The sequence below is a fragment of the Chiloscyllium punctatum genome, chromosome 37 (genome assembly GCF_047496795.1).
Source record: "Chiloscyllium punctatum isolate Juve2018m chromosome 37, sChiPun1.3, whole genome shotgun sequence".
In the NCBI taxonomy this organism is placed as follows: Eukaryota; Metazoa; Chordata; class Chondrichthyes; order Orectolobiformes; family Hemiscylliidae; genus Chiloscyllium; species Chiloscyllium punctatum.
This window is the reverse complement of record NC_092775.1, coordinates 37,649,099-37,675,478: the sequence shown is the minus strand read 5'-3', so window position 1 is coordinate 37,675,478 and position 26,380 is coordinate 37,649,099. Positions and strand designations below refer to the sequence as shown.

At 40.7% G+C, this 26,380-nt stretch overlaps 1 protein-coding gene across 3 annotated transcripts in view; it reads left to right on the top strand.

The window, feature by feature from the left end:
* The first annotated feature begins 8,117 nt into the window (after positions 1-8,117).
* The window catches only part of ttpal (tocopherol (alpha) transfer protein-like), a 36,260-nt gene continuing 17,997 nt past the window's right edge, over positions 8,118-26,380 (top strand). Inside the window, exons 1-3 of one of the 3 annotated variants that reach the window (XM_072556600.1) lie at positions 8,118-8,130; positions 21,304-21,782; positions 24,746-24,939. In XM_072556600.1, the coding sequence (XP_072412701.1) occupies positions 21,314-21,782; positions 24,746-24,939 (663 nt within the window). In that variant the 5' untranslated portion in view covers positions 8,118-8,130; positions 21,304-21,313. Of the gene's footprint in view, positions 8,131-8,152; positions 8,347-21,303; positions 21,783-24,745; positions 24,940-26,380 lie in introns of those variants that run through there. The other 2 variants (XM_072556599.1, XM_072556597.1) reach the window with 2 other exon arrangements.

Here is a 26,380-nt window from a genome sequence, read left to right as displayed (position 1 = left end):
AGGTTGCCCTGTATTGTTGATAATAAATCCTACCATTGACTTCATCTTAAAAGTTATTGTTGTAGGTTTTTTCCAAAGCTTAGAACTGAGAAACAGGATTTGGCATACACAGATTTGGCTCATCTAGGAAAGGGATAGGGGTTTACTCTGGTTGGCTTGTCCTGTAGTAGAATAGAACACAACTAGGGTTGCGATGGTGTCTGGGACATTGTCTGTAATGTACGATTCCATGAGTATAACCATGTTAGGTTGGTGTTTGACTAGTAAAGTGGCTTTTCCAATTTTGGCACAAGTCGGTGGCACAGTGGTTAGCACTGTTGCCTCACAGCGCCAGAGACCTGGGTTCAATTCCCGCCTCAGGCGACTGACTGTGTGGAGTTTGCACGTTCTCCCCATGTCTGCGTGGGTTTCCTCCAGGTGCTCCGGTTTCCTCCCACACTCCAAAGATGTGCAGGTCAGGTGAATTGGCCATGTTAAATTGCCCGTAGTGTTAGGTAAGGGGTAGATATAGATGTAGGGGTATGGGTGGGTTACGCTTCGGCGGGGCGGTGTGGACTTGTTGGGCCGAAGGGCCTGTTTCCACACTGTAAGTAATCTAATCTAATAAGTACAAAGGACTTTGCAGAGTCAATTGTTGCTGTTGCTGTTGCTGTTGCTTTTTCGATGCTTAGGTTGATGCCAGATGGTCCACCTGGCTCCAATCCTTTGCTAGATTTCTGTAGCAGTTTCATACAATTGAGTGGTTTGTTAGGCTATTTTAGAGGGCAGTTAAGAGTCAACCACATTGTTATGAGTCGGTGGTCTCATGTAGGCCAGTCCAGGTAAAGATGGTCGACTTCCTTCCCTGAAGGACATTAGTAAATGTTTTAATAAAACCCACATTGATCAGATGATAATCATTGGGCTAGCGTTATAATTGCAGGTTTCATTGAATTAACAGTTCACCATCTACCAGTGGTTTTCAAATGGACATCCCAGAACATTAGACTGGATTTAGATTTATTTGTCCAGTGATATTACCACAACAGTATTGCCTTCCACTACATTGCATCACTAGTGTAAGATAAACGTCAGTCACAATATTCAACAAAAAGAGTTACAATTTCTCTTCACCCCACTATTCAAGGTCTGCTTTCAGCACCTTGGTTTACGGGGAAATCCCTCCCTAAAATGTCTCTGTCACTCAATCGCCCTCTTTCAAAGAAACTTCATGATGATTTATCCCAATCCTTTTTTGACTTAATGTCCACTTCTTTTGGTTCTACTTCTGTGAATACTTCGGGGGCATTTGTCTATGTTAAAAGTGTTCCATGAATGTAAATTGCTGTTTTTTTGTTGTCGTGAAAAGTACCACCAAGCGAAGTCTTGGGTTTGATTTAGAAACCAGAAGCTTGCAATGCTGCAATTAATATTGACAACTAGTAAACATGAGGTTCACCTAAAGACCAAAATGAAAACAGAAAACTGTGTGACAATCATTCACAAACACAGTTGTGGATATTTAATATCCATATATGCACAAAGTCGAGAGTGTGGTGCTGGAAAAGCACAGCAGGTCAGGCAGCATCCAAGGAGCAGGAGAATTGACATGGGAATGAGGGGCTAATGCCCAGAATATCGACTCTCCTGCTCCTCGAATGCTGCCTTACCTGCTGTGCTTTTCCAGCACCACACTCTCGACTCTGATCTCCAGCATCTGCAGTCCTCACTTTCTACCAATGTATGTATAAACGCATGCAACTTGTGCACTGGTGATGTGGGCCAACTATTGTTAAAAGATACGGGATTAGTGGTGCTCGAAGAGCACAGCAGTTCAGGCAGCATCCAAGGAGCTTCAAAATCGACATTTCGGAATAAAGGCAGTGAGCCTGAAGCGTGGAGAGATAAGCTAGAGGAAGGTGGGGGTGGGGAGAAAGTAGCATAGAGTACAATGGGTGAGTGGGGGAGGGGATGAAGGTGATAGGTCAGGGAGGAGAGGGTGGAGTGGATAGATGGAAAAGGAGATAGGCAGGTAGGAGAAGTCTGGACAAGTCATGGGGACAGTGCTGAGCTGGAAGTTTAGAACTAGGGTGAGGTGGGGGAAGGGGAAATGAGGAAACTGTTGAAGTCCACATTGATGTCCTGGGGTTGAAGTGTTCCGAGGCGGAAGATGAGGCGTTCTTCCTCCAGGCGTCTGGTGGTGAGGGAGCGGCGGTGAAGGAGGCCCAGGACCTCCATGTCCTCAGCAGAGTGGGAGGGGAGTTGAAATGTTGGGCCACGGGGCGGTGTGGTTGATTGGTGTGGGTGTCCTGGAGATGTTCCCTAAAGCGCTCTGCTAGGAGGCGCCCAGTTTCCCCAAAGTAGAGGAGACCGCATCGGGAGCAACGGATACAATAAATGATATTAGTGGATGTGCAGGTGAAACTTTGATGGATGTGGAAGGCTCCTTTAGGGCCTTGGATAGAGGTGAGGGAGGAGGTGTGGGCGCAGGTTTTACAGTTTCTGCGGTGGCAGGGGAAAGTGCCAGGATGGGAGGGTGGGTTGTAGGGGGACGTGGACCTGACCAGGTAGTCACGGAGGGAACGGTCTTTGCGGAAGGCGGAAAGGGTTGGGGAGGGAAATATATCCCTGGTGGTGGGGTCTGTTTGGAGGTGGCGGAAATGTCGGCGGATGATTTGGTTTATGCGAAGGTTGATAGGGTGAAAGGTGAGCACTAGGGGCATTCAAACTGGGCGCCTCCTAGCAGAGCACATCAGGGAACATCTCTGGGACACCCGCACCAATCAACCACACCGCCCAACATTTCAACTACCCCTCCCACTCTGCTGAGGACTTGGGGGTCCTGGGCCTCCTTCACCGCTGCTCACTCACCACCAGACGCCTGGAGGAAGAACGTCTCATCTTCCGTCTCGGAACACTTCAACACCGGGGCATCAATGTGGACTTCAATAGTTTCCTCATTTCCCCTTCCCCCGCCTCACCCTAGTTCTAAACTTCCAGCTCAGCACTGTCCCCATGACTTGTCCGCACTTGTCCTACCTGCCTATCTCCTTTTCCACCTATCCACTCCACCCTCTCCTCCCTGACCTATCACCTTCATCCCCTCCCCAACTCACCCATTGTACTATATGCTACTTTCTCCCCACCCCCACCCTCCTCTAGCTTATCTCTCCACACTTCAGGCTCACTGCCTTTATTCTTGATGAAGGTCTTTTGCCCGAAACGTCGATTTCGAAGCTCCTTGGATGCTGCCTGAACTGCTGTGCTCTTCCAGCACCACTAATCCAGAATCTGGTTTCCAGCATCTGCAGAAATTGTTTTTACCTTATTGTTAAAAGATAGCCTATGGAAATACTCTTTGTTGTGGTAATAGTACTTGTTTAATAAAAATCCGTATGATATTTTAGTTCTTTAAATGTTTAAACATCATGCACAATTTCAAGTCAAGAATGCCAACACTGATGCAAAACTCTCACTGATATCTAGTAATTTAATCAAAAAATGGCCATCAGTGTGTGATAACAATTGATCATGGCTCTCTTCAACACCTTCCCTCCCTATTTTTCCTAATAAACCTGTTCAAAGATGTCATTACACACCTCTGGAGCAGTTTGGACTTAAGCCCTGGCCTCTCCATCCACATTGCCACAAGAGAGCCCAAAGATGCTCTCGGCATTTGCGCAATACTTCCCCAAACATTGCAGCTAAAAGTGAGTGCTTGGATCTGCCACATTTTGATGCATTGCTTTAAACCTTTAGTGTGTGCCATAATCTGTGATTTACTAATTATAATGTTTTAGTCTAAATATTGAGGCATCTCCACAAAGAAACAAAGTTATAACTGTTTACAAATTAAATATTTCATCTCAATATTCAGTGTGTGAGCTATCATTTAATATTTTTAACAACATGTTTTCATTTATTATATTAAGAGTGTCTGATTTTCAATGGAGTAGAGAAATTCAATTAAGTTCACTACTGAGATGGAAAGAAGAATGCTATGATTATAACCACTCATCAGAGAGGAAGCAAAAATCAGAACAGATTCAATGTTTACAACAGTAATAAAAAAATTAAGGATATGTTAAACATTAAAAAAAGTTACAAAAAAATTGAGGACAGACAGAGCGAGCACTCATTTAGGGCACACAAAAAGCTGAAAGACTGGCTAAAAAGACACTTTGAAGAATGATTTGAATAACCCAGAATCAGGAAAGAAATCTGAAAGATGAAGGCAGAAATATGTCAAAAGCTAAGATGTGAGGCATAAGTCATCCCAAAGAAAAGGAAAATAAGGAACAAAGGCAGATATAAAACATATAAAATCAACCAACCTCAAGGAAACAAAGAGAGAGATCCATTATTTTCATGGGATGCCTATAATTAAATGTCATTTTCATTTACAAGTTCGAATATTGTGAATTTTGCTCTAAACAGTTAGCTTGGATAACAGCACTGCATTTTTAATTTTGGAAGCATTTCTTGCAGTTCGTAGGATTTCACAGCTCTACGTAGATGGACATGATGGTCCAAAAGACCTCAACTTTTGCTGTATGAATTCAGAAGCACTGGAGAAACAGATTCTCAAGAAATTTGTTTCCATTTATAGCTCTGTGTGTAAAATAAGTGTGCAGAATGCTTTTAAATGGCATAGACAGTATTAAGCAGATCCTCGTCAACATGAATAAAATTAAGAAGATGGTGCAAAATTCAGTGTTGAACTCAGTGGATGTTACTATCCAGTACTGAGGATCTGAAATTAGAAGTAGAACTATTATAATAAAGCTCACTTTCCTGTGTGGGAAATAAGAAATGTAGTTTTCTGCAGGCGATGTAGAAATGTAATTGTTGTAAGTGCTAGTGGAGTGTAATGTCTGTAGATGGGGGAGGGGTGACACATTATACAAATGGTCATGGAATTCTTGTAGCATGTAGTATACTTAAGGCTAAGACTTTAATGAATATAGGGGGTCTTTTAAAGAAGTAGTTTTAAAGAAAATAGTTTTAAGCTAGGAAACAACTATGGAGTGTTGTAGCTGACCACAAAAGAAGAAGTAAGGGTATTTTCACAATAAAGCTTATAGTAACAGAACAAGGAATGCAGTCATCCAAGGACACGGACAGCCTGGTACATAGATAAGGAAAGAGAAAAACAAGTGAAGTAATTATCTTAAGGTTAGTCCAAATAAGAGAATGAAATGAAATAAATTATGATAGGGTAAGAATAGGGAAAAGGGATGTGAGCCTGCAACACACAAACTGTATAAAAATGATTGCATAACTGATATCTTTGCACTTTTTGCCAGGCTAGCGGGGTGTCCGGACTTGCAAGTTTGTAATAAATTGTCCTTGTTTCCATGGCTTTGTCTCTGGCTGATTTATAAGTGAGTTTTGTTTCTAACACCTGTAACAGACAGCCTCAGTGAACTTCCAGATTCAGCAATGGATGGTGAACCAAAAGATACTTTACTGTTACTTGTCCAGCCTGGCAGCCTAATAAGCATCAGTTGATGAAAAAAAATACCTTGACAGGAGCCACTTGCCTTGCTCGAAGGCTGCAGGTTAGGTTCCAATCAGTGTTAGAGCTCTGTGACCACCTCCTTGGTGAAAAAATTAAAACACTGCATTTGGCTTAGATCAGGTCAGAGAAGTGCTCTGTAAAGTTCCTGGTGGGTAAAATGATCTGCTAATAGCCTTCCTACTCCATTATGATGGCATAGGATGAGCTAATGCCCTGGATGGGGAGTTTAAGTCAAAACAGTTTGTGGTGAGGAATTCGGTTCCTTTGGTAACAAAGTGCTTTCCTCTCCCAGTTAGCTGAACTGCAAGAAGCAGTTCCAGATTGAGGTTAGTTTCTATCTTTCAACATATCAGGACCTGGGCTTGTGAATTTCCCTCACTACAATTCTAAGGATTGGCGGCTCAGAAACACTCTCAGATGTTTATAAGGTTTTCATTCCAAGATTCCAAGATGTCTATCCGAGTGTTTATGCTTGTTTAGAATAATGTTGAGTCTGTTATCTAAGGAAAGCTATGCTGGCATTGGAGACAGTCCGGGGAAGGACAACTAGACTGAGACCAGATATGAGGAGAGGTTGAGTAGTTTATGCCAGTACTTATTGGAATTTATAAGAATAGGAGATGACTTTATTGATACATATACTTTTCCTAGGGGACTCTAGACAATAGGTACAAAGAGGTTATGGGAAAGTCTAGGACAGAGGGCATAATCTCAGAATAAGGGTCGCACATTTAGGACAGAAATAAAGGATTCTTTCTCAACTGGTAGTGAATCTGGAATTCTTTACCACAACTGGGTCATTAAATTCAAGGCTGAGATAGACAAAATTTTAATCAGTAAAGGAAACAAGAGTGATGGAAAAAGGCAGGAAAGTGGAGGTGGGGATTATCAGATCAGTCATGATCTCGCTAAATGGAAGAGCAGATATTTTGGACGAAATGGCCTACTTCTGTTCCGATATCATATGGTCTTACGATTAAGACTCTTTCCATATAATTGCATGTAACCTGATAAACACAATTTTTGTTCTGTTATTCATGGAATATGATCATCGCTGGCTGAGCCAATAATTATTGCCCAAACTTAGTTGTCTTCAAGATGATGGAGGTGACCTGCCCTCTTGAACCACCGCACTTCATATTTTGTGGGTACCCCCACCAGGCTGTTTGGAAGGGACTTCCAAGACTTTGACCTAGTGACATTGAAGGAATGGCAATATATTTCCGAGTCAGAATGGTCAGTAACTTAAAGAGGAATGTGCAGGTGATGGTGATTCCATTTATCTGGTGTACTTATCATTTTAGATGGTAGTTCTGGTGGGTTTGGATAGTGCTGTCTAAAGAGCCATCTTGTACATGGTATACACTGCTGCTACTGTACATTAGTGGTTCAGGGAATATATAATTGTTGATGTGTCAATCTCGTGGGCTGCTTTATCATGGACAACATCAAGCTTCTTGGGTTTTGTTGGAGCTTTTTTTTTTGGTTTTGTCATCCAAGCAAGTGGGAGGTATTCCAGCACATTCCTGATTTGTAACTTGTAGATCAAGGACATGCTTTGGGAAGTCAAGAAGTGAGTTACTCACTGTAGTATTCCTATTCTTTGACCTAATCTTGTAGCTGCAGTATTTATATAACTCATTCAGTTCAGTTCTGGTCAATGATAACCCTATAATGTTGCTAGTGGATGTTTCACAATAGTAATGCTATTGAATGTCAGGGGGTGATAGATTATTCATTCTTTGCAATGATTTCTGTTTATAGGATGTTTTAATTAAATATCTCAAGGCACTTCATAGAAGCATTAAGAATCTTGCATCACAGTGGGTAATATCCCTGCTTCTGAACCAATAGCTTCAATGGTTGCCTCCTTATCCAAATCATGAAGACTGAGGCATGTGGGTCAGACCTGTCTTTGTTCAGAGAAGTCAAGATGAAGATATTCTACCTTGTATGTTCTACAGGCTGCAACAGCGAGGATACCAACTGTGATAACAGGCACATGACTTCTCAGAAGGAACAACCAATAACATTTGTGAACGACTTGTACTGGTCTACTTTTTGTGCATACTTCATAATGGAGCCGTGCACATTCATTTCCAAGTATTGTTCCTTTGCAAAACTTATTTGTCTCTCTCAGTTTCACACTGCAGTTGTTAGTTGGCCAATACATCTATTCATGTGGCATATAACCTCCTTTAGATCAAATGGAAAGTAAAAAGACTCTAACCAACTGGATGATACTGGACTGTCAGTCAAACAGCCTTGGTTCCCCATTTTCAATAACAACAAAACAAATCTCAATCTTTTTTGATGTCCCTGTGATGTTTCACCAGGATAGCACATAGTAGGATGCGGATAATTGGCTTTCGATTCCAGGTTAACAACCTCATGTAACAACACACTTACTACAAATGAATAGAATTTGTGACTAACGTGTGGCATTTTGGTTTCGGTTTAGAAGGTGGATGCATTTCAAGGCAAACGGCGTCGCTCTTTTTAATAATAAATGTCACCCCTAAAATTTCTGGACAAGACAATGAGTAACAGTGCTGTGTGGACCATTATATTTTACGTCCTCACGCCTCATTATTCGGTTTTCATGTTGAGGGTTTGACGCCCACTCACTGGTGAGTGAGCTGATTTCTCAGCCTCGCTCGTTGCCTGCTAATGTTGCACATCTCTTGCCCTGCTGTTCACTGTTCGTGGATGAGCTGTTGGCGGCGCCGGAGCCCGCGGAGCTGCGGCTGGAGGTGAAGCAGCGCAGCCCCTTTTCCCAGTCTTTCAGTGTTCCTGTTGTCCCGGCCGAGTTTCTGACCTTCATCCCGGCACCGCAGAGTGGGCAGGTTAGTGAGGAGCCTAGACTTCACTAGCAGCAAGGCAGACGCTGCAAACACTGACTGATTGTCCAGCTCGGCAGCTCACCTTTGTTACGTTGTTTTATTGTCACATTTTGAATCTGTTCTTAGCCGAGAATCAGATGCCAGGATTGAGTTCTTGTTTTATTGTTAGATATGCTGTACAGGCTTTTTGCAATACAATTGTGTCTCGGAGTCTGTTCTCACTTCCTGGTTGTGGCCTGATTAGTATTTTTTTTTATTCAGAATATTATGACGGGTATTCACTGACTTGAAAACGGCTGACCCTTATCGGATAGCATATGTTGCCTGATTGGTGTTTCTTCTGATAATGTAATCGCCTAATCTTCTCAAAGGCGAGTTAACACCGTCATGGATGTCAAAGGCCTAAAGCTACAACCTCTCAGATTTATGCCCAATCAGATTTCTGCGTATATCAATGATAAATTAACGAACAAATTAACCGTGACCAGGCTTACTATAACAAAACTTAAATAGAAACTCATGAAATGAAATTAAAATTTGTCGTTTGTTGGGGGTGGGGAGATTGTGCAATCCAGCTCCTGTGGCAATAATCAGTCACAGAAACGTACCCAAGCATGGTATGTTTTTGTGGCACAGTGGTAATGCTCCTATCTCTGATCAAGTTGATTAGAAAATATCTCCCAGGCATGGTTCTCAGAATGGTCCTGAGGAAGGGTCACTTGTCCTGAAATATTAACACTGATTCCTGTCCCCAAATGTTGCCAGGTCTGCTGAGCTTTTCAAGCAATTTCTGATTTACAGCATTTGCAGTACTTTCAGGTCTGATTCGGCCATTGACAATTGCCTGGACCTGTTAATGGCCACTTTGGCTAGGCCCAGGGTCAGACTCATGAAGAGACATTCTGACAGAGGTCTTCAAAATTAAGAGTGGGCTGGATAGTATGGATAAGGAAAAGAAACAAGGGCAAGTGGGCATAGATTTAAAGTGACCTGCAAACAAAGCAAGTGTGAAGTGAGGAAAAACTTTTTCACTTAGTGAGTAGTTATGATGTGGAAAGTACAAGAGAAGCAGGTTTGATAGAAGCTGGTTCAGTTGAAGCTTTCAAGAGGGAATTGGATGATTATTTGGCTATAATTATTGTGCAAGGCTATGGGTGAAGAAGCAGGAGATTGGCACTTGGTAAATGACACTCATTTTAGCAAGCTGGTGTAGGCATGATGGGCCAAATTAACTCCTTCTGCATCATAATACTTCTGTAATTCTGTGATCCCCGCCACGTCAAGTGACCAGAGATCATGAATTGCAACCAAAGTTGAAGAGCACTCAGACACACAATATGAGGGGCTGCAACATCATAAAAGTCCGTGAAACTACTTAACTTATGGTTGCAGTGTCCTGGTGCATGCAAGACCCACCAAACAAACTGTGTGGTAAAGGAGGGGATTCCTGGTTAGAGCACATCCCAGGGAGGGTTCCCCACTACCTTTGGAATGCCACATGCATTCAGATGGTTGGCGAAGGTGTGGTTATGATGGGTGTGCTGCTGCAGCCAGTACAAGAAACCTGTCTGTGCACAGTGGAATAGCATGGAGGTAATTTCTATGATGCAGCTCAAATCGTAGGGCTGGGATTTTAGACTCTTCTATGTGTCTGTGTCAAAAGCTGCTCATTCTCTAATGGATTAAACAAGTTTTACTCTACTCAATTGTATTTCCCATCATCTTTAAGCATGTAGGACTCAATACAGTTGTATAACTATTAGTGTAATTCCTGTGTAATTTCCTCACACTAGGAAATAATTTCAATCAATTCTTGCTCAAGTCCCACAGATATCAAGGCTGACAGTCCAGGGCACTACAGAGGGAGTGTACTTTCAGAGCTGCTGTCTTTCAGATGAGACGTTAAAGCTGAGTTCTTGCCTGCCCTCTCAGGTGGATGGGAATAATCCTGGGACACTGTTCTGAAGAAGAGCAGGTGTAAACATTAACCTAAAATTTGCTGGGTTAGCCCAAATGAAATGAAATAAGCATAAACATATAAAGTCTAATAATTATAAAGTCCTTGCCTTTGATGTGTTTTGTGTCTGAAAGAATGGGTTTGGATTTGAATCCTTTTTAATTCAATAGAAATAGACTGAACTGTCATGACAACTCTGAAAGGCTGGAGTATTTGTTTAAAACAGACCAGAACATAAGATGTGATAATGTGGACTATTTATCACCTAAACAGAGAGTACTTGATCATAGAATTGTGCTGCGTAAGGTGCCAGCAATGGTATTCTGAAAGTGTAGTTTAGCCACACCATTTCATGGATGATGGAATTGTCCCTAGTCACCTGGATGGGTGTAACTCTCCAACAAAGAGAGTTGAGAAGCTCCACAAAATCCAGAACAAAGCAGCCTGCTTGATTGGCACTCCATCTGCCACCTTAAAAATCATTCGCTTCCACTCATGGCGCTCAGTGGTATCAGTGTGTGCCATATACAAGATGCTTTACGGCAGCTTGTCAAGTCTTCTTTCACAGCACATTCCAAACCCATGACTTCTACCACCTAGAAGGGCAAAGGCAGTGGGAACAGGAGAACACCAGAATTTGCAAATTAACTGGCAAACCCCACCCCATTCTGACTTGGAGCCATATTGCTGTTTCTTCACTGTTGTCAAAATCCTCGAGCTCCTTTCTCAACAGCATGTACTGCAGCAAGTCAAGAAAGTGACTCACTTCCAGTTGTTCAGCAGCAGTTTGGAATGGACAATAAATGTAGGCCAAGCCAGCAAAGCCTATTTACTGTGAAAGAGAAAACTAAATCTTTAGTCAATGTAAAGTTACTAACTTTTCAGGCGTATAAATTTTGAAAGGTAAACTGTGTTAAGTATAGATGAGTTAACAAATCTTTCCAACATAATATCAGTAAAGCCAGGGTAATTGTTGTTGGTCCCTGTACGCAATTACATGCCTCTAGCCTCGATTTCATCAACCTAAGGCAGTCCTGAACACTGGTTGAGTGCAAATTCAACATCTTCCTCACAACTGTGCTATTACCGCAATCTCTTTCTCCCACCTTCACCTCACTTCCTCTACTACCCGACCCCCAGATTGCGTGACCTCCAAGCTCAGCTTCTCATCTTGGTAAACTGTAAGGAAATTTTCAATAATCCATAACAACTAGTTATATGACATTTAAAGTACATGACAGTCTCCTGTGAGATACTGGGCTCAATTTAAAAGTATACATTACTATTAACGAAGCATTCTGGATAAAGACAACAAGGCTACACATTAAAACCTGGCTAGCTCCTTGCAGGACATCACTTTTAGACCCCAATGGGTGGAGCAAATCATGTGATGCCTGTTAATTCTTTCAGATACTAACTGCTTGAAACAACATTCCCCACAAACTTTATTTTTTGGTTATTAAATTCTTTATACATTTGATTCAAATACATTAAGTACACTTACTGTCACTCCATCACTTCCCAAGTCTCTGATTTAATAAACTAAGTCAATCCAGCAGTTTGACTGAGTTTCCTGATTGAATATGTATTAAACTGAGTAAATCATTGTTTAACCTTGTTCCAGAATTGGCAAGACTTTGATTTTAAATTCTGTGTTGTAGTTTGCTGCTCGTTGCTGATGAAGTTTCCATTCTTTCTGACAAACATTGTTGTCTATCCATGGGCCTGATTTGTGGGGTTAACAACCTGGAAAGATAGAGAGCTGAGATTAAAGTCTTCTCTCAATCAGTGGTTCTGATGAGAAGCCACATTGTAATGCAATGAAGCAGTGCTTTAGTAGAACTGTGAAGTCTGTGTTCTTTTGATTGTTTGGACTCGCAGGTAGATAGGATAGTGAAGAAAGCATTTGGTATGCTTTCCTTTATTGGTCAGAGTATTGAGTACAGGAGTTGGGAGGTCATGTTGCGGCTGTGCAGGACATTGGTTAGGCCAATGTTGGAATATTGCGTGCAATTCTGGTTTCCTTCTTCTTATCAGAAAGATGTTGTGAAACCTGAAAGAGTTCAGAAAATATTTATAAGGATGTTGCCAGGGTTGGAGGATTTGAGCTATAGGGAGAGGCTGAACAGGCTGGGGCTGTTTTCCCTGGAGCTTTGGAGGCTGAGGGATGACCTTATAGAGGTTTACAAAATTATGAAGGGCATGGATAGGGTAAATAGGCAAAGACTTCTCCCTGGGGTCGGGGAGTCCAGAACTAGAGGGCATAGGTTTAGGGTGAGAGGGGAAAGATATAAAAGAGACCTAAGGGGCAACTTTTTCGCACAGAGGGTGGGACGTGTATGGAATGAGCTGCCGGAGGAAGTGGTGGAAGCTGGAACAATTGCAACATTTAAGAGGCATTTGGATGGGTATATGAATAGGAAGGGTTTGGAGGGATATGGGCCAAGTGCTGGCATGTGGGACTAGATTGGGTTGGGATATCTGGTCGGCATGGACGGGTTGGACCAAAGGGTCTGTTTCCATGCTATAAATCTCTATGACTGTATAAGTAGTGATCTATTGAAATCCTAAAATGGTATCTGGTCCATTATTGGATATAATCACATCTGGGATTACATGAGTGACACATTTTTTAGGTGGCATCTTGACAACTGAACCCACAATGACGAAGGATCATACTTTACTATCATAACTGAATCTCATGCTGTCCTCGATATATCTTGTTACAATTATCATAGGAACAGAGAACAAAGGCCAGTCAGCCTGTCAAGCCTGCTCTGCCATTCAGTATAATCATGAATACTTTAATGTATTTTCCTCACTCCCATTCCCATAACCCTTAATGTCATTGGTAATTAGAAATCTATCAATCGCTTCCTTAAAGCTAATCAAAGACTGAGCTTCCTGTGGTAGACAATTCCAAAGGTTAGTAAAAAAAATTCTCCTCTCAGTACTAAATGACATCCCTCTTATTTTTGAATAACGTCCCCCATTCTAGACTCCCCAGTCAGGGGAAACGTCTTATTGGCATCCAACAGTCATTCCCTTCAATTATTTTGTAAGTGCCAATTAGATCACCTCTTATTCTAGTCATAGAGCATGGAAACAGACCCTTCGGTCCAGCTTCTCCACATTGACCATGTTTCAAAACTAATCTAGACTCACTTACCTGCATTTGACCCATATCCCTCTAAACCAGTCCTATTCATGTACTTATTCAATATCTTTTAAATGTTTTAACTGTATCTGCATCCACAGCTTCCTCTTCCATTCATGAACTACTCTCTCCGTTTTAAAAAAAATGTTGCCCCTCATATCCTTTTTAAAGCTTTCTCCTCTCACCTTAAAAATATGACCTTTAGTTTTGAACTCCCCCCACCCTCGAAAAAAGACCCATGCTATTCACCTTATCAATGCCTCTCATGATTTTATAAACCTCTATAAGGTCATTCAGTGAAATAAAACCTAGCATATCCAGCCTATTTATATATCTCAAACCCTCCATTCTCAGTAACATCCTGGTGAATCTTTTTTGAACCCTCTCCAATTTAGTAAGATCCTTCCTAAAGCAGGGCAATTAGAACTTCACACAGAAGAGGCCTCACCAGTATCTTGTAAACATCAATATAATGTTCCTACCCCTGTACTGAAAGGTCTGAGCAATGAAGAAAAACGTGCTAAATGCCACCTTAACTATTTTGTCTACTTGTGACACAAATTTCAAAAAAATGTACCTGAACCCTTGGGTGTCTCTGTTCAAAAATATTATTCAGGGCCTATTATTAACTGTAAATGTCCTGTCCTTGTTTGTTTTACCAAAATGCAATAGCTTGCATTTATCCAAATTAAATTCCAACCACTGCTCAACCGATTGAATCAATTGATCAAGATCTCTTTCTAATCTTAGATAACCGTTTTTGTTGTCCACTACACCACCAATTTGGGTGTCATTCACAAACTGAATAACTATGCCTCCTATATTCTCATCCAAAGCATTTATATAAATGACAAAAACAAAACAAAACAAATTCTTTAAAATTCTAGTGAATACTGGCCCTGTTAGCCAATATCTTTTCATAGGATAGTCCCACCATCCCAGGAATAAATCAAGTGGACCTTTGTTGTACTCTCTCAATGACATATGTATTTCTTGAGATAAGGAGATCAAAACTCCACGTAGTACTCAGATGCAGTCTACAGTTGAAGCAAGACCTCATTACCCCTGTACTCAAATCCTCTTACATTAAAGGCCAACATTCCATTAGCCTTCCTAATAGCTTGCTACACCTGCATGTGAGCCTTAAATTATCATCAACACTCTTCAATCTCTTACCACTTATAAGACATCTGCACACCTGTTTTTCTGCCAAAGTGGATAACCTGAAATTTTACTACATTATATTCCATTTGCCATGTTCTAACCTACTCATTAAGCCTTTCTAAATCCTGAAGCTGTTTTACACCTTCCTAACATAATACCTTTCCATCCAGCTTTTCTCCTTTCTGCTTCTAATTTCAAAATATTACATTTTGCCTCCACCTCAAAAACCATTGAAATATGTTGTCAACAACAAGGTACAGGTGCTAACTCATATTGTACCCTATTGCAGTCATAATGAGAATCACCCATTTATTTCCTGCTGTTTTCTGTCGGTTAGCCAATCATTAATCCGTAAACAGTATATAACTTCTTATCCAAGGAACTTTAATTTTACAAACCTACCTCCTGTGAGGAGCTGTAAAGCTTCAACAAGGTCATCAAACACAATTTCCCATTTGCAAATGTATGCTGTCTCTGCTGAATCAGGCAGGCATCTATCTCATTATATAATAGATTGTCATTGTTCCTCCCACTGATGTAAGATAACCAGGCCTGTACTTCCTGGTTTTCTTTCCCACTCTGTTAAATAGTGGGGTGACATTTACACATTCCTGATGAAGGGCTTGTGCCCAAAATGTTGACTTCCTTGCTCGTCGGATGCTGCCTGACCTGCTATGTTTTTCCAGCACCACACTTTTCGACTCTTTCACTTACTACCTTCCTATCGACAGGAACCATTCCAGAATCGATAGAATTTTGGAAGATAATCACCGTTGCATCCAATGATCTCTGTAGCCAACTCCTTCAAGGCCCTGAGATATAGACCATCAGGTCCTGAAGATTTACCAACTTTCAGCTCCATTAGTCTTTGTAGCACCGTCTTTTTCCCAATGCTAAGTTGCTGAACTGTTCATTCTCCCTGGCACCTTGGATGCCTAGTTATGGGAGATTTCTGGTATCTTACATAGCAAAAACAAGCACAGTTTAATTATTTAGCTTCTCTGCAGTATCTCTCTGTTTCCCATCACAATCTTTTCTGAGTTTGATTGTAATGGACCCACATTCATGTTAGCTAACTGTTTCCTTTTATTTACTTTTTCTGTTTCTTTTTGCGAGATTGCATTCTCCCCTTCCTTTCAGTTCCTTGGTCTTCCATTGTTGTACTCCACAAGGCTTCCAATACTCAGAATTACTGCATTTCTGGAAACCTTACAGACTTTCTTTTTTGGTCTTATACAATCCTTGAACATCCTTTGTCAGCTATGGTTGACTAACATTTTTTTGATGATTCTAATGTGTAACTCTCAAAACTATTCATTACCCTTAGAATAAGTATGAGCTTACTCTGAAAACCCAGCAAGTTATTTCTGAAGGGTAAGTAGAGAAAACAAAGTCTTAAACACAAAAGAAACACCCAACTTTTACTTTAAAGATTGGTTATTGGGTATGGTTAATATTTTCAATCAGCTGCTTTCCCTGCAAACATGGCATCATGTTGCCATTATTCTCAGTACAGTTAAGCCAATCAATTTCTGTCTTATTTCCACACCCACTCACTCTTCTTCTGGAGACTTCATTTCTGGCACAACCTACTTAAATCACCTCGTTCTATCTCTGCCCCAAACTCTCACTTTGACCCAACTTCCCAGTTATTCACTCTGTCTCAAGTTTACTCAAATTCACAACTGACCTTGGAGGAATCTGTTTGGGAGAGGTCACAGCACAGAAACAGATAAGTAAATAGTTTTAAGTGTGGCCTTACAGTAAGTCTGCAGTAGTGAATAGAGTGGGTTCTTTCTTGATTATATGTTTTATTGAGATATGTCTCTTGATTAAACTTAAAATATAAGCAATACGTATTAAGTTAGCCTGGAGCAGTGTTTTGTAGAGGAATAAGACTGTGCTGTTTTCTGGGTTGTCAGATGTGGAAGTTTAGGGAGAGTTTTTGTTATTGAGGATTATATCTGCAATAAATGCGGTTGGTTGTGAATCCTATCAGATCAAATGGATCGTTTGGAGACACAGATAGAAGCAATGAGGAATTTACAAGAGCAAGGGGGTGTGATAGAATACAGTTGTAGGAAGGGAAAAAGTCACAGATACGTCACATAGATGGGTTAACTCAAGGAAAGGTAAGAGAGGTAGGCAGGTAATGCAGGAATCTTCTGTGGCTATCCCCATTTCAAACAAGTTTGCTGTTTTGGAAAATGTAGGTGGTGATGGATTCTCAGGGGAATGTGGCATGAACAGCCAAGTTTCTGGTATTGAGACTGGCTGTAATACAATGAAGGGTACGTCAGGTTACAAGAGATCAATTGTATTTGGGGACTCTCTAATCCAAGGCACAGACAGACTTTTCTGTGGCCAGCAGCTAAAAAATCAGAATGGTGTGCTGCTTACCTGGTGTCAGGGGCGAGGATGTCTTAGAGAGATTGCAGAATGTTCTCAACGGGGAGCGGGGCCAGCAGGAGGCCATTGTACACGTTGGAACCTGGAACCAATGACATAGGAAGAGAAAAGAATGCAATCCTGAAGGGAGAATATAGAGTGAGGCAGGAATTTAAAAAGGAGGTCCTCGAGAGTTGTAATACCTGCATTACTCACGGTGCTACGAGCTAGTGAGGCTAGGAATAGGATGGTAGAGGAGATGAATGCATGGCTGAAGAGCTGGGTGTATGGGAGAAGGATTCACATTTCTGGATCACTGGAATCTTTTGGGGTAGAAGTGACCTGTACAAGAAGGACAGATTGCACCTGAATTGGAAGGGGACTAATATACTGAAAAGGAGATTTGCTAGAGCTGCTTGGGAGGATTTAAACTAGTAAAGTGGGAGGGTGGGGCATAGGGAGATAGTGAGTAAAGAGATTAATCTGAGACTAGGACGGTTGAGAAAAGAAGCGAGTCAAACAGTCAGGGCAGGCAAGGACAAAGCAGAGAACAAGGTAGGACTGATAAATTATTTCATTGCAATAGGCCTGATAGGGAAGGCAGATGAACTTAGGGCAGGGATGGGATCACGGGGCTGGGTATCAGCAATTACAGAAACATGACTCAGAGGACTGGCAGCTTAATCTTCCAGGATACAAATGCTACAGGAAAGATAGAAAGGGAGGCAAGAGAAGAGGGGGAGTGGCATTTTTGATAAGGGATAGCGTTACAGCTGTGCTGAGGGAGATATTCCCGGAAATACATCCAGGGAAGTTATTTGGATGGAACTGAGAAATAAGAAAGAGATGATCACCTTATTGGGATTGTATTATAGACCCCCAATAGTCAGAGGGAAATTGAGAAACAAACTTGTAAGGAGATCTCAGTTATCTGTAAGAATAATAGGGTGGTTATGGTAGGGGATTTTAACTTTCCAAACATAGACTGGGACTGCCTTGGTGTTAAGGATTTAGATGGAAAGGATATTTGTTAAGTGTGTACAAGAAACTTTTCTGATTCAGTATGTGGCTGTATCGACTAGAGAAGGTGAAAAACATGACCTACCCTTTGGAAATAAGGCAGGGCAGGTGACTGAGGTGTCAGTGGGGGAGCACTTTGGGGCCAGCGACCATAATTCTATTAGTTTTAAAATAGTGATGGAAAAGGATAGACCAGATCTAAAAGTTGAAGTTCTAAATTGGAGAAAGGCCAATTTTGACGGTATTAGGCAAGAACTTTCAAAAGCTGACTGGGGACAGATATTCACAGGTAAAGGGATGGCTGGAAAATGGGAAGCCTTCAGAAATAGGATAACGAGAGTCCAGAGACAGTGTATTCCAGTTAGGGTGAAAGGAAAGTCTGGTAGGTATAGGAAATGTTGGATGACTAAAGAAATTGAGGGTTTGGTTGAGAAAAAGAAGGAAGTATATGTCGGGTACAGATGGGATCGATCGAGTGAATCCTTAGAGTATATAGGCAGTAAGAGTATACTTAAGAGAGAAATCAGAAGGGCAAAAAGGGCACATGAGATAGCTTTGGCAAGTAAAATAAAGAAGAGTCCAAAAGGTTTTTACAAATACATTAAGGACAAGAAGGTAATTAGGGAGAGAATAGGGCCCCTCAAAGATCAACAAGACAGCCTTTGTGTGGACCTACAGGAGATGGGGGAGATACTAATCAAGTATTTTGCCTTGGTGTTTACTGTGAAAAAGGATATAGAATGTAGGGAAATAGATGGTGACATTTTGAAAAATGTCCATATTACAGAGGAAGAAGTGCTGGATGTCTTGAAATGCATAAAAGTGGACCTGATCAGGTGTACTCTAGAACTCTGTAAGCAGCTAGGGAAGTGATTGCTAGGCCTCGTGCTGAGATATTTGTATCATCGATAGTCACAGGTGAGGTGCCGGAAGACTGGAAGTTGGCTAACGCCATGCCACTGTTTAAGAAAGGCGTTAAGAACAAGCCAGCAAACTATAGATGGTGAGCCTGATGTCGGTGGTGGACAAGATGTTGGAGAGAATTCTGAGGGACAGGATGTACATGTATTTGGAAAGACAAGGACTGATTCGGGATAGTCAACATGGCTTTATGTGTGGGAAATCATGTCTCACAAACTTGATTGAGTTTTTTGAAGAAGTAATAAAGAGGATTGATGAGGGCAGAATGGTGGACGTGATCTATGTGGACTTCAGTAAGGCATTTGACAAGGTTCCCCATGGGAGACTGATTAGCAAGATTAGATCTCATGGAATACAGGGAGAACTAGCCATTTGGATTCAGAACTGGCTCAAAGGTAGAAGACAGAGGGTGGTGGTGAAGGGTTGTTTTTCAGACTGGAGGCCTGTGACCAGTGGAGTGCCACAAGGATTGGTGCTGGGTCCACTATTTTTTCATCATTTATATAAATGATTTTGATGTGAGCATAAGGGGTATAGTTACTAAGTTTGCTGATGACACCAAAATTGGAGGTGTAGTGGACAGCAAAGAAGGTTACTTTGGACTACAATGGGATCTTGATCAGGTGGGCCAATTGGCTGAGGAGTAGCAGATGGAGTTTAATTCAGATAAATGCGAGGTGCTGCATTTTGGGAAAGCAAATATTCACAGGACTTATACACCTAGGGAGTGTTGGCTGTACAAAGAGACTTCGGAGTGCAGGTTCATAGCTCCTTGAAAGTGGAGTCGCAAGTAGATAGGATAGTGAAGAAGGCATTTGGTATGCTTTCCTTTATTGGTCAGAGTGTTGAGCACCAGAGTTGGGAGGTCATGTTGCGGCTGTACAGGACATTGGTTCGGCCACTTTTGGAATATTGTGTGCAATTCTGGTCTCCTTCCTATCGGAAAGATATTGTGAAACTTGAAATGGTAAGAAAATACTTACAAGGATGTTGCCAGGGTTGGAGGATTTGAGCTTTCTGGAGAGGTTGAATAGGCTGGGGCAATTTTCCCTAGAGCAAAAGAGGCTGAGGGGTGACCTCATAGAGGTTTATAAAATCATGAGGGGCACGGATAGGGTAAATAGACAAGGTACAAGGTCTTTTCTCTGGTGTGGGTGACTCCAGATCTAGAGGGACTCCAGATCTAGAGGGCATTGGTTTAGGGTGAGAGGGGAAAGGTATAAATGGGACCTATGGGGCAGCCTTTTCAGGTGGTGCATGTGTGGAATGAGCTGCCAGAGGAAGTGGTGGAGGCTGGTACAATTGCAACATTTAAAATGCATATGGATTGGTATATGAATAGGAAGGGTTAAAAGGGATATGGGCTGGGTGCTGGCAGGTGGGACTAGATAGGGTCGGCATGGGCGATTTGGACCGAAGGGTCTGTTTCTGTGCTGTACATCTCTATGACTTTATGACTATATGAGATGAAGTTTCCCTCACACTGACTTAGTCGAATTATGAGTCTGCCATTGAAAACCAGTACCATTGCACCAGGCCACTCTTGTACAATCTTGCTTTAGCAGAGGTGGAAGTGCTTGCCAGTGTCAGAACCTTTGACATTTTCACTTTGGTTGCCATAACCCCAGCTATGCACCACTTTAAACACTGCAAGTCAGGACGGTAAGTGGCTGTACTTTTGGAAAGGTCATATCCGTGAGAGGCACGTTGGCTCCATGTTTTACCAACAGGGACCTGGGAGTCCTGGTGGAGAGGAGGGCTATCCTCTTTCCCAAGGAGCACTAGAACTTTGCAGCCTGGTCAAAGTTGCCTCTTGGATCAGTGTGTGTTCTCCAGTCCAAAGGAACATGCAGCAATGCCGCAAGAAAGTTCTTCTGTGTTCCACAAGACTAAGTGTCACCATCTCTGTCTCTCTGCCACCTCCTGCTCATTTCTCCTATTCTCACTATTGCATTTGGTGTTTTCCCTCAATGACTCTCATCCTCCCCAAACGACTAAATCTCCCTTCCCAGCCAGATATATAGCATTGGATGTTATTGTGAGCAAGAGTGCCTGTCATAGACTAGGGGTAAGTTGAATGTATTTATTGAAGTCCTTGGATGCAATTAGGTCCTTTTGCTATTATTTAATAAAACAAAAGGAATTCAGGCTTGTTAATATTCCTGTAAAGTCAGTTCTCGAACATCTTGGTAGGAAGGAAGTAATGACACAAAATGTCATCATTTTTAAAAATATATTGGTAGATGAGGGGTTTTATTTTTGTTAGTTAATGCATTATGCTGTTTCAATGAATAATGATGTATTGTAGATTGCAAACAAATAACTACTCTGATTATCCATTCTTTCCATTTAGCATTTTTTTAATGGAAGCAGAATCTCACAAAGCACTGATGGCAGAAGAGAATGCTTCCTGTGATGGCGATGCCCCTTCAATGCCACTAGAGCTTCAGTTACAAGCCTCCCCAAAAGCACAGCCATATGTGTGCACTTTGAGTCCACAACTGATTGCTAAGGCACAAGAAGAGCTTCAGGAGAAACCTGAATGGAGACTGCGTGATGTGCAGGCCCTCAGAGACATGATTTTAAAAGAACAACCAAACTTAAAAACACGTTTGGATGACCCCTTCTTATTGCGTTTTCTCAGAGCTCGCAAGTTTGATTATGACAGGGCACTGAAGCTTTTAGTGAATTACCATGCAAGCCAAAGGACTTGGCCAGAGGTGTTTACAAATTTGAGGCCGTCTGCAATAAAACGTGTTCTAGACTCTGGATTTCTTACTGTTCTACCTTATCCGGATCCATTTGGTCGGTGTATCTTGGTTATTCGACCAGGTAAATAAACAGAATTGAACAAAATTCTATTTGAAAAACATAACATAAAGTGTTAATATAAAATTGAAAGCTATCTCATTATCCAGGCTTAAATTTAATCAAAAAAATCCAGACTGTGTGCAATGGTAGGATTTGTACAAAGCTATTGGAGTTTCCTTTTTAATTGGTTAATGGGACAAGGACATCATTAACTAGACCAGCATTTATTGTCTGTCTTATTTGTTCAGAGGGTCGTTAAGAGTTACCCAAATTGTGACTACAGACCTACAACATGTAATAATGCTACACTGGATTTCTTCCCTAACCAGATGGATTTTTATGACAGTCGACAGCTATGTGATCACCTCTGTAAGCCAGCTCTGATATCCTGATTTTATTGAATTCAAATTTCGCAGTCTGCCATGATGAGATTCAAACCCTTGTCCTAGAATATTGGCTGTCGTTTTGGATCACTAATCCACTGACATTACCACTATGTCACTGCCTCCAATAGATTGATTAAGTTAGTGTGATTCTAGTCCTATAAAAGAAATCTTCCTGCTGGACCAGAATAGTGCTTAGTGACACTTACATGCTGATGAAATATTTACATAATTAAAATCATAGGATTGTTAATTACAGATCAGCAGTATGCTTTGGGTAGCAATCATTGGTTATAGAGACATTGAGATGTACAGCACGGAAACAGACCCTTTGGTCCAACTTGTCCATGCTGACCAGATATCACAACCTAAGGTAGTTCCATTTGCCAGCACTTGACCCATATCCCTCTAAACCCTTCCTATTCATATCCCCATCTAAATGCCTTTTAAATGTTGCAATTGTACCATCCTTCACCACTCCCTCTGGCAGCTTATTCCATACACGCACCACCCTCTGTATGAAAATATTGCCCCTTTGGTCCCTTTTATATCTTTTCCCTCTTACCATTAACCTATGCCCTCTCGTTCTGGACTCCCCCCACCCCAGGGAAAAGACTTTGTCTATTTATTCTATCCATGCCCCTCATGATTTTGTAAACCTCTGTGAGGTCATCCTCTCAGCCTTTGATTCTCCAGGGAAAACAGCCCCAGCCTATTCAACCTCTCCCTATATCTCAAATCCTCCAACGCTAGTAGCATCCTTGTAAATCTTTTCTGAACCCTTTCAAATTTCACAACATCCTTCTGAGAGGAAGGAGACTAGAATTGCATGCAATATTCCAACAGTGACCTAATCGATGTCTTGTACAGCCGCAACATGACCTCCCAACTCCTGTACTCAGTACTCTGACCAATAAAAGAAAGCATACCAAATGCCGCCTTCACTATCCTATCTACCTATCCACTTTCAAGGAGCTGTGAACCTGCATTCCAAGGTCTCTTTATTCAGCAACACTCCCTAGGACCGTACCATTAAATGTATAAGACCTGCAAAGATTTGCTTTCCCAAAATGCAGCACCTTACATTTATCTGAATTAAACTCTATCTGCCACTCCTCAACCCATTGGCCCATCTGATCAAGGTTCTGTTGTAATCTGAGGTAATCTTCGGTGTCCACTACAATTCCAATTTTGGTGTCATCTGCAAACTTATTAACTATACCTCTTATGTTCATATACAAATCATTTATATAAATGATGAAAATTGGTGGACCCATCACCGATCCTTGTGGCACTCCATTGGTCACAGGCCTCCAGTCTGAAAAACAACCCTCCACCGCCACCCTCTGTCTTCTACCTTTGAGTATGTTCTGTATCCAAATGGCTAGTTCCCTCTATATTCCATGAGATCTAACCTTGCTTACCAGTCTCCCATGGGGAACCTTGTCAAATGCCTTACTGAAGTCCATATAGATCACGTTCACTGCTCTGCCCTTGTCAATCCTTTATTACTTTTTCGAGTACTAAAATTTAAGTTGTATCGTACTATTGCTGACAATTAGCTGATACCATTCTACATTGTCTCCTCACCACTCAGCCTTCTTTATTTTGGGAAGGCTGCATGTGTACTCTTATTTGTTATTTAACTCAGTTTTCAAGGCAGTAATTTATACAGACAAATGTTACATCTGTTATCAGAGACATTTCTGACAATTGTACGTAATTGAGAATGCACAGTTTTAAACATTTTAGAAATCCAAAAAACATTTTTAAAAGATTTTCCCAGAGGAGCAATGAAACTAAATATTTTTTATTAAATATATAGAACTGTATGACATTCTATACTTTATTTGTTTTCTGAAGTTATGATCTGCTTTATGAAGGTTTATTTTTCCTCTCTCTTCCAAAAATTATCTTTTTAGTTATTTTTTAAGCTCACATTCCAGTTCTGTGTTTCTCTTTGCATTCACCATTGTATGAAGTCCTTGATACCTGACTGAAAAAGGTTACCAAAATATTTGGTCTTTACCTACAATCAAATTGAGGGCCACCAGTAATCCCCATACAATAGTGAGGATTTTTCTGTTTTAGTTTATGTAATTATTTATTTGTTTAAAAACAAGGAATGTGTTCTCCTTTTAAATTGAGGAAGGTCCTGAAGACAGTGATTCTTGAGAACTGGCTGCAATAAGATAACATTTGGAGAACATAGCGCATATTTTATACCCACGTACTCATGAGGAATTCTGTGAAATATTCAAGAACTAATTATTTGCTTTTGGGCCTTTTTTTGTCATAAGAGTTAACAGCAAAGAACACACCCTGACAAAAATATCATCTGAATTCAAATATAAGGTGACCCAGTACAGCCCTCGAAATATGTACATTTCCTGTTGAAGTGAATTGAAAATTAGAGATTTAATTATCGTAAATTTTTAGATATTTTTCAATACTACCTTACCATGAAGTTTTAATAGACTAATATTCATGGTTTGAGGTTTCTTAAGTTATATTATTGGCCAACAAAAAGATTATTGTATTTTTAGGTGTAAGTTTAAAATCCCTTAAGCACAAACTACTGAATGCTTCTTTATATTGTAGGAAAATGGAAAATCGGTGATTATCCCATTACAGAAAACATTCGTGCCATTTATATAACATTAGAGAAACTTGTTCGAGCAGAAGAAAATCAGGTGAATGGAATAGTAATCCTTGCAGACTACAGTGGAGTTACTTTGTCCCAAGCTGCACAACTTGGTCCATTCATGGCCAAAAAGGTCATTGGAATTCTTCAGGTAAATATAAAACTCCATTTTTGTCACCTAACATTAAGCAGAGCTGATATCAACCCTGATGTGCCTCACTGATAGACTTTTACATTTTTTCTTTCTCTGTCAAAATCACAGAAAATATGTAACCAATTCAAGAAATTAAATTGCACCACTGCAGTTCAATAGCAATTTGGGTCTTACACTAAAGATGCTGGTGCTATTTTTTATTTAAATTCTATCAACGCTCAAAACAAAACATTCCAAATGAGTGCAATATAAAGTGAGATTCCTCGTGAATTTAAATCCAAGCAGTCCTAAAAATAAAAATAAATTATTTACCCTTATTGCTGCTATGTTTTCTAGAATTATTCACTTCCACATCTTCCAGGACCAACTATTAAATAAGGCTATTAATTTGTTTTCTATCTTCATGAGTCAATGTCCCTGATTTATGCTTTATAGTTATTGTTAACAATTTATTAGGATTCAATTTATCTGCACTCCCTAGAATAGGTACCTCTGAGGTACCTACTCTCCAGTGCAAAAATTGATGGTTTATTTAATGTCTCCTTGTGATACAAGTGCCCTTTAGTGAATTAATCCACTCCACGTCTCTCCTCATTGTCTCACAATCTAGGCTTTAAATGTTTTTAATCTCGTTATGGGGAAAAGATAGGAGATTGCTACTAAATTGAAATGCTTAGACAGTCAGTGCAGTTGTGAAGAGCTGAATGGCCTCCTGCACTGCAATAATTTTGTAATTTAGAACCTTTAGTTTCAGTCCAATCTTAAACATATGTCAAATCTTCTTTCTGACACCAACTTACTTTACCATCCCATAATTGTTATATATATTAGGTCGTGTCTTTGCTCACTGGTGTGATTTCCTTAACCGTTTATGACAGAAAAATCAAAGGTCCTTTCTAGAGAATTCTATTGCTACTCCCACAATAGATCACACAACTTATTCTTGGTGAACTTTAGCTATCTACAGAATTATGTTTAATGTTTGATCCCCTTATTTAATTAAAAGTTTCAACCCTAACCTTTGCATTATATTTAATCACTGTAATATCACTTATTTTTCTTCACAATGTTATATTTGTCTCGATTAGATTGCTGTACCTTAAACATCTTAAAATCTTTTAATTCTCAAAACTTAAATTGCTCTTCCTATACACAGAACAAGTTCTGTCATTGTAAATTTACCTCATCCTTACCACATACCCCACTCCCCTTCTGATCTAAGTACTTAGTTTATCAAGCTCCTTGACATGTATGTTACCAGTATGAGACCATAAGACATGGAAGCAGGGATAAAAATTATCACCCCTCAAACCTGTTCTGCACTTCAGCATATGCAATTCAGTATAATCAGGAATGATCATCCACCTCAATGCCACTTTTGCACCCACTTCCCATGTCCATTAATCACATATTTGATCAAAATTCTGTCAACATCAGC